The sequence below is a fragment of the Bufo bufo genome, chromosome 4 (assembly GCF_905171765.1).
Source record: "Bufo bufo chromosome 4, aBufBuf1.1, whole genome shotgun sequence".
NCBI lineage: Eukaryota > Metazoa > Chordata > Amphibia > Anura > Bufonidae > Bufo > Bufo bufo.
Window position 1 is genome coordinate 179,147,893 of NC_053392.1, and position 18,375 is coordinate 179,166,267.

Genomic DNA, 18,375 nt, shown 5'->3' on the forward strand with positions numbered 1-18,375 from the left:
AGGACTGTGTCTCATCTCACATTAGTAACAGCTAGATTTTTTAATGTATTTATTTCACGTACTTATATAGCGCTACTATATTCCGCAGGGCTTTACAGACATTAAGATCACTAGCTGTCCCCAGTGGGGTTTACAATGTAAATTCCCTTTCAGTATGTCTTTGGAGTGTGGGAGGAAACCGGTAACCGGTTCCCATTAAAGGCGTTGTCATGCTCCGATGCTTTCCCTTGTCCTGCGCTGGATTGCGCTGTTTGTTTATATTTTTAACATTGCTAGGCGGAGGCTTCTGCCTAGCAGTGTTGCCGACGACTTCACTGGTACTGATGGGCGGGCTTTAGCGCTGCCCTAGTCAGTTTACAGGCTAGGGCAGTGCTAAAGCCCGGCCATTACTTCAGGTGACATCACCTGCCTTACTGCTAGGCGGAAGCCTCTGCCTAGCTTACCCCATGGAGAGCACGTCACTGGATCTCCAAAAAAAAGCCTTTTTCCTGTGGGATTCAGCACGAGGCAAAGGAGAGCATAGGAGCATAAAATTGTCACGGTAGGTGAGGGAAGGGAAGCAAACCAAACACAACAAAATTAAACAAAACAGCAGGCTAGGCCCCACAGCTAGGGAACAGGGAAAGGTCACCTCCTGACAATCCCTGAGCCTTTTCCTGACTGCTATCAACATGAACAAATCTCGATAGTAGAAGTGTTCATGTACTCCAACCTAAGCCCTGCTGCAACTGACACAAACCCTCAGCTAGGGAGCAGGCGAAAAGACTACCGGTTCCTTGCACAAGATGAAGGAACCAGCGTCAACCTAACACCTAGCCAGAACAAACTACAGAAGGGAAGGAAGGAGGACTTAACTAAAGACGAACTGGGAGCAGACCAAACACCAACAGAGAAACTCCAGGAGAGACTATAAACCACAAGGGCTATAGTGAGAGGCAGGTATAAATAGCATCACTAACAAACTAATGAGCAGAACCTGTGAGGGGGTGGGATCCTGCCAAAAGCCACAACAAAGCAATCTGTCAGATAGATTCACGTGCAGCAAGTCTGACTGACAGATCTTCTCAGATCACTCACAGGGCAGGGCATGACAAAAATGCTCCAATGCTCATATCAGGGGGCTGTCTGAGTGAAACTGGAGATATGTCCGGGTTCAGCTCTGAACCCAGACAACCCTTTTAAAGGAGTTTGTAGCTACACAGCCTACTGTCAGCACTGATTGGACAGTGTAAGAGTTTGCAGGGAAACATAACTAATTGGTAACAACCAGTTTTTCATTTATTCCAAAATTGTAGGAGGAATAACAGAAGAACCGCACAATGCACTAAGGAAAGTTGACCCAGAATTATTTTATTATGGGCATATAAGTATTTTCCAAAACAAACAGGTAACAGGTTCTTTTTAGGTTATATAGATATGTTTGAGTCAGTGGGGTAGGGAGTAAAGGAAACCCTGACTTATTTGCCTATAAATAGGAATGAAGCCCCTGATATTAGCCTGCTTTGTGAAATGAACCGTATATAACAACAGCATTTATATACTTGCATGTTCATTTTACTAGTATTGTAGTACATGATTGGTGTTTGTTGTGCAGTTTAAGTAATTGCTCTGCCATCTCTTACTCATCTCTAACCATATTTTTGGCTACTCTTGTATTCAGCTTCTCTGCTCTTCCAATGACCTGCTGCCCTGCAATTCTGTATGTATTTGCGTGTTCACGCTTTTCATTCACCTCATTCTCAAGAGAATCCAATCATCAGTCTTGTTATCATTACCGTGTCGGGTTTTTCTCCTTCCTCTGCTCGTTTTCCCACATGCACATTCATTACTCAGAACGTTCTTTTGTAAATGTTAGTTTTATATGGCCTTGTTTTAGTTAAAACATTGTCCTCCAATCAGTCTGATTTTATTGGTTATGTTTTATGGTCAGATTAGTATGGTATCAATACATAATAAAGTGATAAATCATGAAATGGAGTTATGGAGTTTTCACAGGAAGTAATGGCTTATAACTAGATTATGACATCATCTTCTGACCAGTGGGTGTCCAACTGCAAGGGTAACCTACCGATCCTGAGAATGAATTGGCTGTACCACTGCTATGCAGGGAACTGTAAAACGGCTCTAGCCACTGAATGGGGCTTTGCTGCCTGATATTGCACCGGCCTGGGCCCGCCAGCGCTTCGCTCTCCCTGTTGGGCATGGACGCCACTCTGCTTACCTGCCCCTTCATTTGCACCTGGACCCACTAGCCTTCCTCTTCTGCTTCTTGCTGGGCCTGGCCACCGAAGCTGCCTGGCTGTTCTTCCTTGCAGGCTGCATCCTAATTTTTGTTGGTAGTGTCTCTTCTTGCCCATAGGGTGTGCATGCTTTCTCTGGCTCTAAAATAGCCAACGTGCACACCTATAACTTCCCCAGCCTATGGCCAGCCAACCAGGGATATTTATGGCAACTTCCCATGTGGGAGGGTGCCTGAGGAATAAGTTCTAGTTTGCTAGTGGCCTGCAAAGGTGTGCTGTTCTACGTTTGTCTGCCTGTGTATCAACTACTGCCTGCTATCCGGATTTGACCCTTTGCTCCCTCGCCTGCCCAAATTCTGCCTGTCTTGACCTCTGCCTGTCCTCTGATCCCTGGGTTGCCCCTGACCTCCCTGTATAGGAGATAAAGGGTGATGACACTCTTAGGGGTAGCCCCAAGCTAAATCTGTTAAAGTGGCACAGTGGATCCAGATCCACTTCATAACACTGCCGTACTGTGCAGCCAAAAATTTTGAAGGGGCAGCGGCACTAAACCACCACAGTGGCCCCTTCATTTTTAGGATAGGTGGTGAATTCCTGAGTCCTGACAGTCAGACCCCTACTTATCAGAAAGTGATGGCATACCCTAGTGACAAGCTATGACATTCTGTGATGAGATAAAACCTTTAAATGGTGTTATTTACTCTAAAGTCAAGCATCATTCAGATGTGACTCCAATTAACCACAGTATCCCACCCTCTCATTCTGCAATGAGAAGTCCATAAACTGATATGAGGAGATGTTTGTTGGTGTCCTTACACTGTAGAGTTCCTCTAAGAGTCCTGCCACATGGTCAGGTTTTTTTATACAGTTTTGGAAGCCAAAAACAGGAGTGAATTTAAAAAGAAAGAGGAGAAGTTGTATTCTGTCTACTTTCTCTCCCTTTATGATCCACTCCTGATTTTGGCTTCCAAAACCTAATACAGAAACCTGACTGTGTCCTTGTGCCTGTAGTACAGAGCTATATGGAGCTACCACGCAGACTGGGCTACAATGCGTGGCTGCTAATCACTTAACTCAACAAGATCCAAACTGATCAGTCACTTTTTCCCTGCAAATCAGGCTTTGAGGATGAGTCGTAGACATTATGACATTTTCAAATATTTTTTTCAAGCAAAACATATGCAAACTTCAGGGTGTAATTATACATTTAACCTGAATTTCACTCCATTAGTTGAAAATGGATGTCCTCCATGATCATACAGTTTGGGATTTCACAGTGGATAGATGATGGATGACAAGTGGAAACACTGTAAGTTACTTGTCAAATCCATCTTCAGTTCCCAGTAAACAAAACGATAAATAGAAACGTAACAGCGCTGGTGTGCACATACCCTGAGACCTATTGATTGCTACCATAATAGAAGAGTGTGGCCTACAGATTCTAACACCTTCTGTGCTATGCGGTCTGCACCTCCACATGGATAGCAGTGATATATATGTGGAAAGAATGTTACCATGAAAAAATGGACTCTCTTTTATGTTTTCAGGCTTACAAGGTCAGAATTCTGATCCGTCCCTTAACCTAAGCATGTCTAGGCAGTGCATGTCTACATGTCCTTTGTACAAGCCATCTGTGAGCTGTCTCTTAATATATTCCTCTTAACAGTTTTATGCACATCTTACAGATACCTTCACTTATATCCAAGGCATGTGATGAGCTGCAGGCAGAGGTGAACATGCTGAAAAAAAGCTTACAAGAAGCTCAGATGAGACTTACTGAGAAAGATCAAGCTAAATATGATGAGGTTGAAAACCTAAAGAAGATAGTTTCTGAGCTGGAACTTCGATTGAGAAAAGAACAAACCCACAACATCTCTGTTTTGGAAGAAATGAGAAAAGACATCCACAAAAAAGCTGAGAAATTGAAAGAGCAGAATTTAAACTGTGCAGAACTGAGACACCACCTGGATCAGGCCATGCAAGAGGTAGAGTGTTCATATCTCTGTTCATAACCACATGCCCCATGACAGGTCTAGATAGCCTAGTAATTGTGAGTGCAACTGTTCAATGTGAAATGTTTTTTTCCCATCTCAGACTCTGATGACATATTGCTAGGATATGCCATTGAAGTCAGATAGGTGCAGGTCCCTCCTCTGGGACCTGCTGCTATATCCAGAACGGGCCCCCTGAACTGAAGGAAAGGACACTGCACAAGAGCGGTCACCCTCCATTCACCAGTATGGGAGTTCTGAAAATAGCCGAATTCAACATTAATTAATCAGATCTTCAGTTATCTGTTTTGGGTAATGTTTTATGGAAAGATGGGTTGAAGTGGAAGACTTTGGGTCACACAGGTCTATTATGTCTGGTGTAAGGCAAATAAAGTATTGCACATATTTATGATAGTGAGGTGTTTTTCTGCCTCAGCACCTACCTGGACAGCCAGGAGTTGCTGACCAGGACTGTGACTTCTTCAAAAAATGAACGGGAAATGCATACATTTAAGTACAGAATACTAAAGTAAGCCTACATCTGAGCAAAAGCTGAGGGGCCAAAAATGAAACTTTAGATTCTCTTATCTCAAAGTTCTACCATAGACCCAAAAGAAGGTCTGTCAGCAGTTTTGACTTTAAGCTGCTCACAGTGCTGCATATAGAAGACATGGAAAACTGTTACACGTACCTTTGTTTATGGTTTTACAGTAGTAGCAGTATGCCTGAGAAAGTGTTTTTACTCCGCCACATGCCTCTACCACTAGCCCCTTTGGGTCTTCCCTAACACTGAAGTGCCCTTGGCTCTCTGCAGTAAGCGCTCCCCAACCCCTATGCTCTAAATCTAGGCTGTAGTGTTTATTGGGGGCATACACAAAGGCATGTTTGACAGCTTTCCAGGTCTCATATAGCCTAATAGCTGGAAGAGTACAGAAAGAAGCAAGAAGCATGTGTGTCACTTTTTGCAAATTTACTCAGATGGCCACAGAAAGGCTGTTCAATAGAAAAAGCAGATGATGCTATACTAACATTATTCCTGGAATATCTGGATATATAAGCATTCTTTAATAAGTGTGAAATAAACAAATATATAACTACAGGCTGGATTTAACTAACCCCCTTGAAGATCAACAGTCACCACAAAATACAGTGTAAACTGTAGGTAACATGTTGTAGAGCAGGAGAAGCTGAACAGATTGATATATACGGTAGTTTTGAGGAAAAAGATTCAGTAAAACTTGCAATTTATATATTTAAATCTCTATTTCTGATTTGATTGGGAGGTATCAGTGATTGATAGTATTTTCTGTGTAAGTGTGTATACAGAGATAGCTGTCAGACACTGATAGCTGTACACAGGGGAGTCGTTATCAGTGATTGATAGTATTCTCTGTGTGTGTATACAGAGATATCTGTCAGTCACTGATAGTTATACACATATGAGGTGTTATCAGTGATTGATAGCATTCTCAGTGTCAGTGTGTATACAGAAATAGCTGTCAGTCACTGATAGCTGTACACAGGGGATGTGTTATCAGTGATTGATAGCATTCTCTGTGTAAGTTTGTATACAGAGATAGCTGTCAGTCACATATAGCTGTACAGGAGGTGTTATTAATGATTGATAGTAGGCCTGCACAATATATCGCCAAAGCAATCGTATCGTGATAATCGGCGATTGCGATATGGCGACTTGGCCGACGCAAAAATGCAGCGATTATTTTTCGCTTTATAAGACACACTGTGCGTCTCATAAAGCGATGGTTGACTTTTTACGTGGCTGACACTGATGTATCGCCGGCCGCGCTGTGCGGGGGGGGGCTGGAGTCAAGTCGCGGCGGGCCCCGCGCACATAACTGTCTTTGTATGTAAAGTCTTTCTTTACTGCTGAAACAATCGCTCTCCTATTGATAAAATCACGAGCCTCTGTAATCACTATGAATGCACTGCAGCGAGCGGGCCGGCCGGCGCATGACTGATGTCACTCAGTCAGTCACTCTCCTCCCACTTCATTAATGAAGTAATGCGCCGGCCGGCCCGCTCGCAGACTTTACATACAAAGACAGTTATGTGCGCGGTTTAGGACACATGAAGGGACATTAATAAAGTAATGCTGTGACACATAGTGCCATGAGGGGGACCAGCATAATATGCTATATGTGTGTCATTCACACATATAGCATCTTATGCTGGCCCCCCATGGCGCTATGTGTCATAGCACACATCCCCCATAACAGTGCATCATCCACAGATTACACCCCCCCCATAACAGTGCATCATCCATAGGTCCCCCATAACAGTGCCATCCAAAGAATCCCTCATAACCATAACAATGCCATCCACAGATCCCCATAACAGTGCCATCCACAGATCCCCCATAACAGTGCCATCCACAGATCCCCCATAACAGTGTCATCCACAGACCCCCTATAACAGTGCCAACCACAGATCCCCCATAACAGTGTCATCCACAGATCCCCCATAACAGTGTCATCCACAGATCCCCCATAACAGTGTCATCCACAGATCCCCCATAACAGTGTCATCCACAGATCCCCCATAACAGTGTCATCCACAGATCCCCCATAACAGTGTCATCCACAGATCCCCCATAACAGTGTCATCCACAGATCCCCCATAACAGTGTCATCCACAGATCCCCCATAACAGTGTCATCCACAGATCCCCCATAACAGTGTCATCCACAGATCCCCCATAACAGTGTTATCCACAGATCCCCCATAACAGTGTCATCCACAGATCCCCATAACAGTGTCATCCACAGATCCCCCATAAGTGTCATCCACAGATCCCCATAACAGTGCCACCCACAGATCCCCCATAACAGTGTCATCCACAGATCCCCATAACAGTGCCACCCACAGATCCCCCATAACAATGTCATCCACAGATCCCCCATAACAATGTCATAACCAGACCACATTAGTTAAAAATCCACCAAAAGCACACCTTCTGGTTCAAAATCTTTTTTTTCTTATTTTCCTCCTCAAAAACCTAGGTTCGTCTTATAATCAGGTGTGTCTTATAAAGCAAAACATACGGTACCTGGGTGACTGGTCACGGCAGGGACTCTTGTGGCGGTGTTAGTGGCTCATACGGGAAAATCCAAGCAAATAGACCTTTAGCACAATTCCCTTAAAATATTGCATCGCATATCGTTTTTGCAATTTTTAGGGCCCTAATTGCAATCGCACAAAATTCCCATATCGTGCAGCCCTAATTGATAGCATTCTCTGTGTAAGTGTGTATACACAGATAGCTGTCAGTCACTGATAGTTGTACACAGGGAGGTGTTATCAGTGATTGATAGCATTCTCTGTGTCAGTGTGTATACAGAAGTAGTTGTCAGTCACTGATAGTTGTACACAGGGAGGTGTTATCAGTGATTGATAGCATTCTCTGTGTCAGTGTGTATACAGAAGTAGTTATCAGTCACTGATAGTTGTACACAGGGAGGTGTTATCAGTGATTGATAGCATTCTCTGTGTCAGTGTGTATACAGAAGTAGTTGTCAGTCACTGATAGTTGTACACAGGGAGGTGTTATCAGTGATTGATAGCATTCTCTGTGTCAGTGTGTATACAGAAGTAGTTGTCAGTCACTGATAGTTGTACACAGGGAGGTGTTATCAGTGATTGATAGCATTCTCTGTGTCAGTGTGTATACAGAAGTAGTTGTCAGTCACTGATACTTGTACACAGGGGAGGTGTTATCAGTGATAGCTTTCTGTGTGTAAGTGTGTATACAGAGATATCTGTCAGTCACTGATAGTTATACACAGATGAGGTGTTATCAATGATTGATAGCATTCTCTGTGTAAGTGTGTATACTAGATAATTGTCAGTCACTGATAGCTGTACATAGGGGAGGTGTTATAAGTAATTGATATCATTCTCTGTGTCAGTGTGTATACATAGATAGCTGGTGTACAGACTTGCATCATAGTGCCTATTTCTTTTGCCATATACAGTACAGACCAAAAGTTTGGACACACCTTCTCATTCAAAGAGTTTTCTTTATTTTCATGACTATGAAGGCATCAAAACTATGAATTAACACATGTGGAATTATATACATAACAAACAAGTGTAAAACAACTGAAAATATGTCATATTCTAGGTTCTTCAAAGTAGCCACCTTTTGCTTTGATTACTGCTTTGCACACTCTTGGCATTCTCTTGATGAGCTTCAAGAGGTAGTCCCCTGAAATGGTCTTCCAACAGTCTTAAAGGAGTTCCCAGAGATGCTTAGCACTTGTTGGCCCTTTTGCCTTCACTCTGCGGTCCAGCTCACACCAAACCATCTCGATTGGGTTCAGGTCCGGTGACTGTGGAGGCCAGGTCATCTGGCGCAGCTCCCCATCACTCTCCTTCATGGTCAAATAGCCCTTACTTTCAAAGTTTTCCCAATTTTTCGGCTGACTGACTGACCTTAATTTCTTAAAGTAATGATGGCCACTCGTTTTTCTTTACTTAGCTGCTTTTTTATTGCCATAATACAAATTCTAACAGTCTATTCAGTAGGACTATCAGCTGTGTATCCACCTGACTTCTCCTCAACGCAACTGATGGTCCCAACCCCATTTATAAGGCAAGAAATCCCACTTATTAAACCTGACAGGGCACACCTGTGAAGTGAAAACCATTTCGGGGACTACCTCTTGAAGCTCATCAAGAGAATGCCAAGAGTGTGCAAAGCAGTAATCAAAGCAAAAGGTGGCTACTTTGAAGAACCTAGAATATGACATATTTTCAGTTGTTTCACACTTGTTTGTTATGTATATAATTCCACATGTTCATAGTTTTGATGCCTTCAGTGTGAATCTACAATTTTCATAGTCATGAAAATAAAGAAAACTCTTTGAATGAGAAGGTGTGTCCAAACTTTTGGTCTGTACTGTACATAGATAAAAGAGCTGTGATTGCTGGTGGATATTGAGACTGAGGAGCTGGAATTGTTTGGAATCGAGATTAAATCATCTTGTGGAAGTGTTGCTGTGTGTGAACTGTTTCTTACTGGTGAAGTTCAAGCGCGGACCTTGAATTTCAGTTTATTTTAGTCACTGATAGTTGGATATAGGAGAGGTGTTATCAGTGATTGATAGCATTCTCTATGTAAGTTTGTATACAGAGATAGCTGTCAGTCCCTGATATCTGTACACAGGGGGAAGTGTTATCAGTGACTGATAGCATTCTCTGTGCAAGTGTGTATACATAGATAGCTGTCAGTCACTAATAGTTGTACACAGAGGAGGTGTTATCAGTGATTGATAGTATTGTCTGTGTAAATGTGTATATAAAGACAGTTGTCAGTCACTCATAGCTTTAGACAGGGGAGGTGTTATCTATCAGTGATTGATTGCATTCTCTGTGTAAGTGTATTTACAGAGATAACTGTTACTCACAGCTAGTGCACTTGAGGAGGTGTTATCAGTGATTGATAGTATTCACTATGTACTTGTGTATACAGATATAGTTGTCAGTAACTGATGACCCCTCCCCTGTGAACCATGAACTCATAAATAGCAGATATTTAAATGTATAAATTACAAGTTTGACTGAATCTTTTCCCACCAAGCTGGTTTAACTAAATAGATTCCTTTTTCTTTAGGTTGAATTCCTTAAAGAAACTGTGCGCATGGAGTGTGAAGAACGCTATGAACTCACCGAGGCCTTGACAAGGGCTAAGCAACAACTGCTTGAAATAAAAAGAGGCGGTGGAAACTTCCCAATATCACAAAGCCCATTTACTCCAGACAAACCAGCTTCATCTCACATCATGAGTGGTACACAGAAGAAACCTCCTCTAACTTTACCAACCAGTAATGGAACCAAACTAATGAGCTTACCCGGGACATATGGGTCTGCCAGTGCCACCAATTTCAACAAGCTCAGGCAGAGTAGTGGTAGTAGTTTACCTATGCTACCGTCACCACATCCACCAAAAGAGAGGACATCTTCTTTGTCTGATACACGGCAGAAAATAACTGCAATTCTGAGGAGAAATTCTACTCAGCCATAAAATCCTTGTGAAGATTTGCTGGAATAAACTGGAAAATAGTTTCTCCTGAATTAGCAGTGGACAGATTAACAGGAAAACAAGTGGGTGCAGAAAGCGGAACGCACCTATTGCTCCAGATACAGCAATGTTCAATTCTGGATTAAGTCCCATTGAATGATGTTATAAAAGCACAGCACAGCACAGGGCATGAACCATGGTACCGATCTCCTCTTTTATAGTTGTGATCACTTTGTACCTATTTAGGATGCATTTACCCTGCTATTTTGTTGGACGGTGTTCACTCTGTATTATATAACCAACAATAAGGGAAATCTTACCATATATAACATCCAGGTTGGACCAGAACAATTAACGGGGTTGTCTAGGATGAATGAAAAACATCTGCTTTTTGCGCCACTCTTGTACATTGACTTTATGTAGTATAGCAGCTCAGTCCTATTCACTTGAATGACAAGAACTGCAATACCAGAAACAGCCATAGGCATGAGAGGCACTTTCCAAAGAAAAATCTGACCCTATTTACTAATCACAGACAACCTCATTCGAATGCCCTCTAATTTGGAGACTGCATGATATACATACAGTATGTGTTAGAGGGGTTATCCCATGAATTAAAAAATAAAAATATCTGGAGTAATTCACATTATTATTTTAACTATATGAATGCAAACCACTGCCCTCCAGTGTAATTTTTTACTCGTTTTTATTAACATTATCTGGAACATTTGTGTCTTACCTTTCTATGGGTGGGCAGCAGCTCGTCACATGTCATCTGCATCTCCCAGCAGTGCATTGGTCAGCTGTTGGCCCCTTTCTCACACAGCTCCAATGATTACAGTAATAAATAGGAATAGGGTATGTAATACTCCCTCCCCAATTTTCTCCACTGTGTAGAGAGAGTGAAAGCTATATATTTATTAGAATTTTGAAGTAGAGATAAATGAATCAATGAATGAATTAAAGGGGTTTTCTGGGAGTCTTATACTGATGACTAGTGTTGAGAGAATTGAAGTATCTGAAGTGGACTTCGATTCGAATTTCAGGAAAAATTCCATGCATCACAAAGCCGAATTTCCTCACGCGTTGTGGTAACAAATCAATTTTTCCTGAAATAGCGCAAAAAAAAATAATACATACTCACCACATCCACTTGCGCACAAAGAAGCTATTGTGGCCATATTGATTGCAGAAACCACACAAAATCTCACGTGGGGTCATGTGTGCGTCACCGCACCCGGCCAGCATGATGATGTCATTTTTTTTATTGGATTATCCCCTAAAAGTCCTTAACTTTTTTGTGATTTTTAATCACAGATGCCACGATCAGTAATGAACATGGCATCTAAGTGGTTCAATGACAGGGTGTGGCGCAATCGTCGTTCCCCGTCATTGCGCCCGCAACATACATAGGAATGCGCTTTGTGACTAAGTAATTAGTCACAAATTACATTTTTTTGTGTCCAATTCAGCAAAGCAGGCGAATCAGATTTTTCATAACGTTACTCATCTCTACTTATGACCTATCCTGTGAATATGTCTTCAGTATCTGATCGGTGCAGACCCCGCCAATCAGCTGTTTGAGAAGGCAGTAGTGCCGCAGCCTTCTTTCAGCTTTCCCTAGGCCGAGTCATGACACGATCATCAGTCACGTGGCCTAGGAGCAGCTCAGCCCCATAGAAGTGAATGGGGCTAAGTGTGAAACCAAGCACAGCTACTATACAATGTACGGCGATGTGCTTGGTAAGATGCGAGAAGGCTACTGCACTACTGAGAGTGCTGCTGCCTTCTCAAACAGCTGATCGGTGGGGGTCCCGGGTATTGGACACCAACTGATCAGATACTGATGACCTATCCAGAGGATAGGTCATCAGTATAAAAGTCTCAGAAAACCTCTTTAACAGTGTCTGGGCCGCTTCACTGGGAGGAGCAAGAAAGCAGGGAAGCTACTGAGCATGTCTGATCCAACACCCAATGCAGGAGAAGGTGGACCAGAATTTCTGCCACTGCAGGGGGTGCTACCAGAGAAGAAAATGTAATGTACATAATGTATATTACAATAATACTTTATATGAAATGCCCTGTTCATTGCACAGTAATACTTAGAGGGAAGAAATGCAAATGAGCTCTTAACAAGCTCTGCCTCTAATGCCACCAGATGTAAGGCAGCTATCCTATAAGTCAATATTCAGCTCTTAAAATAAGCCTTGAGACATAACTTGGATATTAAATAAGCCAGCACCTCATCTGCAGACAGCTGTTTTGGGGTGATTGCCCCTCATCAGTGCAAAGCAGAGAATACTGGCTTAACTGGGTAGGAGGCCTGTGTCCGAGCAAGGGGGGAACTAACTCTCCTTAGGGAGAGAGCACCTTAATCAGTGTGAGGAGACTTATAGGCCATACATGCTCCTCTGGAATTCTGGGAGGGAATAAATGCAAATGAGCTCTTAACAAGCTCTGCCTCTTATGCCACCAGACTATCCTATAAGTCAATATTCAGCTCTTAAAACAAGCCTTGAGACATGACTTGGATATTAAATAAGCCAGTACTCTCTGCTCTGCACTGATGAGGGGCAATCACCCCGAAACAGCTGTCTGCAGATGAGGTGCTGGCTTATTTAATATCCAAGTCATGTCTCAAGGCTTATTTTAAGAGCTGAATATTGACTTATAGGATAGCTGCCTTACATCTGGAGGCATTAGAGGCAAAGCTTGTTAATAGTTCATTTGCATTTCTTCCCTCCCAGAATTCCAGAGGAGCATGTATGGCCTATAAGTCTCCTCACACTGATTAAGGTGCCCTCTCCCTAAGGAGAGTTAGTTCCCCCCCCCCCCCTTGCGCAGTAATACTTTTCATGGGATCACCCCTTCAAAGAATGCAATGTTTTAATTATAGGTAGTTTCGGGCATGACTTTTTCTGTATCCAGTGACTCTTTTCTGTTCATTTATAACACTGTGCCTTGTGACTGTGTGCAGATCAAACACAAACTGAGTTCCTGAGGAAATCTGGTAACCAGAAGACAGCAACATATTATCAACTGGATTCCAGGCACATCACACAGGGACAAGCACATGGACACACCAACAGGGGGCTGCTTACTCTTTGACGACTACCCTGATTACAGCGTCAAGAGAGTATACAACGCTGATCTATACACGCACATACATATATTTATACAAGATTATGTTTGCACATGTCTATATAACACATACATTTACCATAAGCACTGAATGTAATATCCTACTCTAAATCAGCGCTGACTGAAATCATTCGGAGGACTCTACTCGCCATCTGCTGGTGACATGTAGTAATCACATTTTAATGATATAGTTCCAGTCACAAAATATGGGTAGTGCCAGCTGTAGGCATTCAGACTGGGAACATAAAGTGGCCCTGGAAATGTTTTTTTTTAAATTGGCGCCATGCTGCAGGCAGGTCCAAATTGACAGAAGACAGGGCCAACATATATAGTGAGGGACAACAGCAGCAGGCAGGGCCAGCAATACGGTAGTGCAGCACGAAAAGCCACGCCAGCAGAACCAAATACCACAGTGCAGCACAAAGTACTGCCACCCCGCTACTTTATTTAACTGTATCACTGTTCTGAGGATGGTGATACAGTTGAATGTAGGAGGGCATGTTCCACCACCAGCCAGATGTGGTGCTATGTACCCGATTGGCAAAGGGCTTGGGTGCCCCCCTGGGCATCGGCCCGCCAGGAAATTTCACTGTAGGGTCTATGACCAGTCCGCCCCTGTAGATATGTATTGAGTACTGCGAGAGACTAACTTAGACTAGAAGTTTAGACTGCATTTTTTAATATTGCTTTATACCATGAGTGGGGAACCTTTTTGCTGCCAAGCGCCATTTGGATATTTGTAGCATCGTTTGGGGGCCATACAAAATTCTTGACTTAAAAATTTGACTGTTATATTGGTCAAACATATAAGTGACTTAGGAGTAAGTTGCAGAAATTGCGCTTCAATTAAAAAAATCTAGAGCGTTGTATTTTTGCAGCACAAAATGGAACCTGCACTATATTTTACAAATAGTACAGGCGCCATTTTGACCACATATAGCAGTCTAATTTTTACGTTGAGAATGTTATTTATTTAGTTCTTTATTTGACATTAATGGCAGCCAAGCTAAACCCAGAGGGGTCCAGAGAGGAGGTTCACCCAGCTTTCACTCTCCCTGCCACTATCCCTGTCCCTTTCTTCGCAACTCTCCCTGCCTTTGTCCCTTTCTCATCCTCAGATCTGCCCCCCACCTCCATGAGCCTCAGATCAGCCTCCTATCAGACCCCCCAGCCTACATCAGCCTCAGATCAGACCCTCCCCAGCCTCAGATCAGACCCACCAGCCTCAGATCCGTCCCTCCAGCCTCAGATCAGACCCTCTAGCTTCAGATCAAACCCCTAATAGGCAACTCCAGCCTCAGATCAGACCCCCAGCCTTAGATCAGACCCCCATCAGACCCCCAGCCTCAGATCACACCCCCATCAGACCCTCCCTAGCCTCAGATCAGCCCCATGAGACCCTCCAGCCTCAGATCAGACCCTATCAGACCCCCAGCCTCAGATGAGACCCCCAATAGGCCTCCCAGCCTCAGATCAGCTCCCCCAGCCTCAGATCAGCCCCCATCAGACCACATCAGCCTCAGATCAGCCCCCATCAGGCTTTCCAGCCTCAGACCAGACCCCCAATAGGCCCCTCAGATAAGACCGCCCAGCCTCAGATCAGACCCCCAGCCTCAGATCAGCCCCCAACAGACCTCCCAGCCTTAGACCAGCGCCCATTAGACCACTCCAGCCTCAGATCTGCCCCATCTTACCCCCTAGCCTCAGATCAGACCCCCATCAGACCTCCCCACCCTCCATTAGCCTCAGATCAACCACATTCAGACCTCAGGTCAGATATCTCAAATAAATACAAAAATAAACTTACCTCTCCAGCTGCGGATGGCGCTGCCACTTGGCAGATTCACTTACCCTTCCTGGTCTTCTTCCAGATGCGCTGCACTGTGACCCGACAGCGCACCGCGTCAGGTCATAGTGCGCGTCTACCTGCACTACATCCTGACGCTGAATGTGTCAGGACACAGCGTGGGGCTAGAAGAGGACAGCCAGTGCAGTACTATTCCCATCTTCTTGTGGCTCCCGGATGCTAATGACTGCTTCCATAATGGAAGAGGTCATTAGCATTTTTACAATCTGTTCTGGCAGGCGGGCCGGGGGCCACATGAAATGATCCCGCGGGCCGTATGCTGGAGGTTCCCCACCCCTGTTTATACTGTAATTTGTTTTATATTATAGACAAGTGCCAAATGATTTTCACATTAGATTGTTCATTGAAAGTAAAATGTAATACTCTGTCTTACATAATATACAATAGAATGTATTACTTCTAATATTAATTGTGATATATATTTTTATATTTACATGTTGGATCATCTCGTCTCCCCAAAATTCAATAAAATTTCCCTCCAGCATGCTATTTTCATAACTACATTGTAGATCATTGTCTCACTCCAGAAGCAATCTTAGAACATGAGTCAGATTCGCTACAACTACTGTAATCTGTAGACAGATCTGTTACTGTTTTTGAGACCTCATCACAAGCGCCGGATCTGGGCATCCCTGGTCTTTCTTTTTAGGTGGAGTTTTTCTTTCCATTTATCAGTTTTTGTTTTAAGAAAACAAAATGAAACAGAGAGTAAATATAAAACGTACGTGTGATAATTCATGTCAGGATAATCCTGGTGTATTTGTACATTATATGGCCACATTTCACATGCCAGTATTTTGGTCAATATTTTTCAGGAGTCAAAAACTAGGAGTGGATCTAAAACATGAAAGAGATGCAAATCTTTCCATTATACTTTTTCTCTCTGTAGATATTATTAGTTGTTTGTTTTTTTTTGCTACATTTTAACAAATTTTTGTCCTTAAGAGCTGGAAGCAGCGACTACGGCTCTCTTGGGTTTGGGTGTTGTGCCTTCACAGAATCCATTTTTGAATCTACAGTCGTGGCCAAAAGTTTTGAGAATTACATAAATATTGGAAATTGGAAAAGTTGCTGCTTAAGTTTTTATAATAGCAATTTGCATATACTCCAGAATGTTATGAAGAGTGATCAGATGAATTGCATAGTCCTTCTTTGCCATGAAAATTAACTTAATCCCAAAAAAACCTTTCCACTGCATTTCATTGCTGTCATTAAAAGACCTGCTGAGATCATTTCAGTAATCGTCTTGTTAACTCAGGTGAGAATGTTGACGAGCACAAGGCTGGAGATCATTATGTCAGGCTAATTGGGTTAAAATGGCAGACTTGACATGTTAAAAGGAGGGTGATGCTTGAAATCATTGTTCTTCCATTGTTAACCATGGTGACCTGCAAAGAAACGCGTGCAGCCATCATTGCGCTGCATAAAAATGGCTTCACGGGCAAGGATATTGTGGCTACTAAGATTGCACCTCAATCAACAATTTATAGGATCATCAAGAACTTCAAGGAAAGAGGTTCAATTCTTGTTAAGAAGGCTTCAGGGCGTCCAAGAAAGTCCAGCAAGCGCCAGGATCGTCTCCTAAAGAGGATTCAGCTGCGGGATCGGAGTGCCACCAGTGCAGAGCTTGCTCAGGAATGGCAGCAGGCAGGTGTGAGCGCATCTGCACGCACAGTGAGGCGAAGACTTTTGGAAGATGGCCTGGTGTCAAGAAGGGCAGCAAAGAAGCCACTTTTCTCCAAAAAAACCCATCAGGGACAGATTGATCTTCTGCAGAAAGTATGGTGAATGGACTGCTGAGGACTGGGGCAAAGTCATATTCTCCGATGAAGCCTCTTTCTGATTGTTTGGGGCATCTGGAAAAAGGCTTGTCCGGAGAAGAAAAGGTGAGCGCTACCATCAGTCCTGTGTCATGCCAACAGTAAAGCATCCAGAGACCATTCATGTGTGGGGTTGCTTCTCATCCAAGGGAGTGGGCTCACTCACAATTTTGCCCAAAAACACAGCCATGAATAAAGAATGGTACCAAAACACCCTCCAACTTCTTCCAACAATCCAACAACAGTTTGGTGAAGAACAATGCATTTTCCAGCACGATGGAGCACCGTGCCATAAGGCAAAAGTGATAACTAAGTGGCTCGGGGACCAAAACGTTGACATTTTGGGTCCATGGCCCAGATCTTAATCCCATTGAGAACTTGTGGTCAATCCTCAAGAGGCGGGTGGACAAACAAAAACCCACTAATTCTGACAAACCCCAACAAGTGATTATGAAAGAATGGGTTGCTATCAGTCAGGAATTGGCCCAGAAGTTGATTGAGAGCATGCCCAGTCGAATTGCAGAGGTCCTGAAAAAGAAGGGCCAACACTGCAAATACTGACTCTTTGCATAAATGTCATGTAATTGTCGATAAAAGCCTTTGAAACGTATGAAGTGCGTGTAATTATATTTCACTACATCACAGAAACAACTGAAACAAAGATCTAAAAACAGTTTAGCAGCAAACTTTCTGAAAACTAATATTTGTGTCATTCTCAAAACTTTTGGCCAAGACAGTACAGTACACAACCATGCCGGTGGTGTTTCATCTCTTGGCCTTAGCACTCCAGTCATATTTTCCCTGTGCTTGACTGGGTACCTGCACTTCCCACAGATGGACTTCTGCAGATGATAGGCCTTGGATCCACGACGATGGCACAGAGTGTGTGTCTAATTGCGGCACTTTCCAAGTGACGATGTCCCCTTTGTCATCTTCCCCAGCGGCCGATATGATAGAGCTTTCACTTCTGGTTTAGCTTACAAATACTGATGTAATATGATGCCTACTGTGTCAAATCACGTGGTATATGACACCACTTATTTGATACACCCAAATACAAGGCAGAAGAATATGTCTGCCAGGGTGGTTCTGTTGGTTCATATTCATAATAGAGACAAAGGGCCAGATTTATCATTAGCTCAAGTCAGAATAATGGAGTGAAAAAGTCCCAAAAAAGTCCCAAACGCTAAAACTGCGCACAAATTTGCGACTTTTTTCTGCTCTGCACTATGCTCGCCAGTTTTCTGAAAGTGGGCGTGTTTTCTTATGTAAATGAA

At 43.2% G+C, this 18,375-nt stretch overlaps 1 protein-coding gene and 1 pseudogene across 1 annotated transcript in view; one reads left to right on the forward strand and one right to left on the reverse strand.

Moving 5' to 3' along the window:
* The window catches only part of LOC120999090 (leucine-, glutamate- and lysine-rich protein 1-like), a 54,003-nt gene extending 43,730 nt beyond the window's left edge, over positions 1–10,273 (forward strand). Inside the window, exons 5-6 of the mRNA XM_040429962.1 lie at positions 3,926–4,225; positions 9,863–10,273. Coding sequence (XP_040285896.1) covers positions 3,926–4,225; positions 9,863–10,273 — 711 coding nt within the window. The remainder of the gene's footprint in view (positions 1–3,925; positions 4,226–9,862) is intronic.
* A 5,945-nt stretch (positions 10,274–16,218) lies between these two features.
* On the reverse strand, positions 16,219–18,030 carry LOC121000026 (annotated as a pseudogene).
* Between the last annotated feature and the right edge of the window lie 345 nt (positions 18,031–18,375).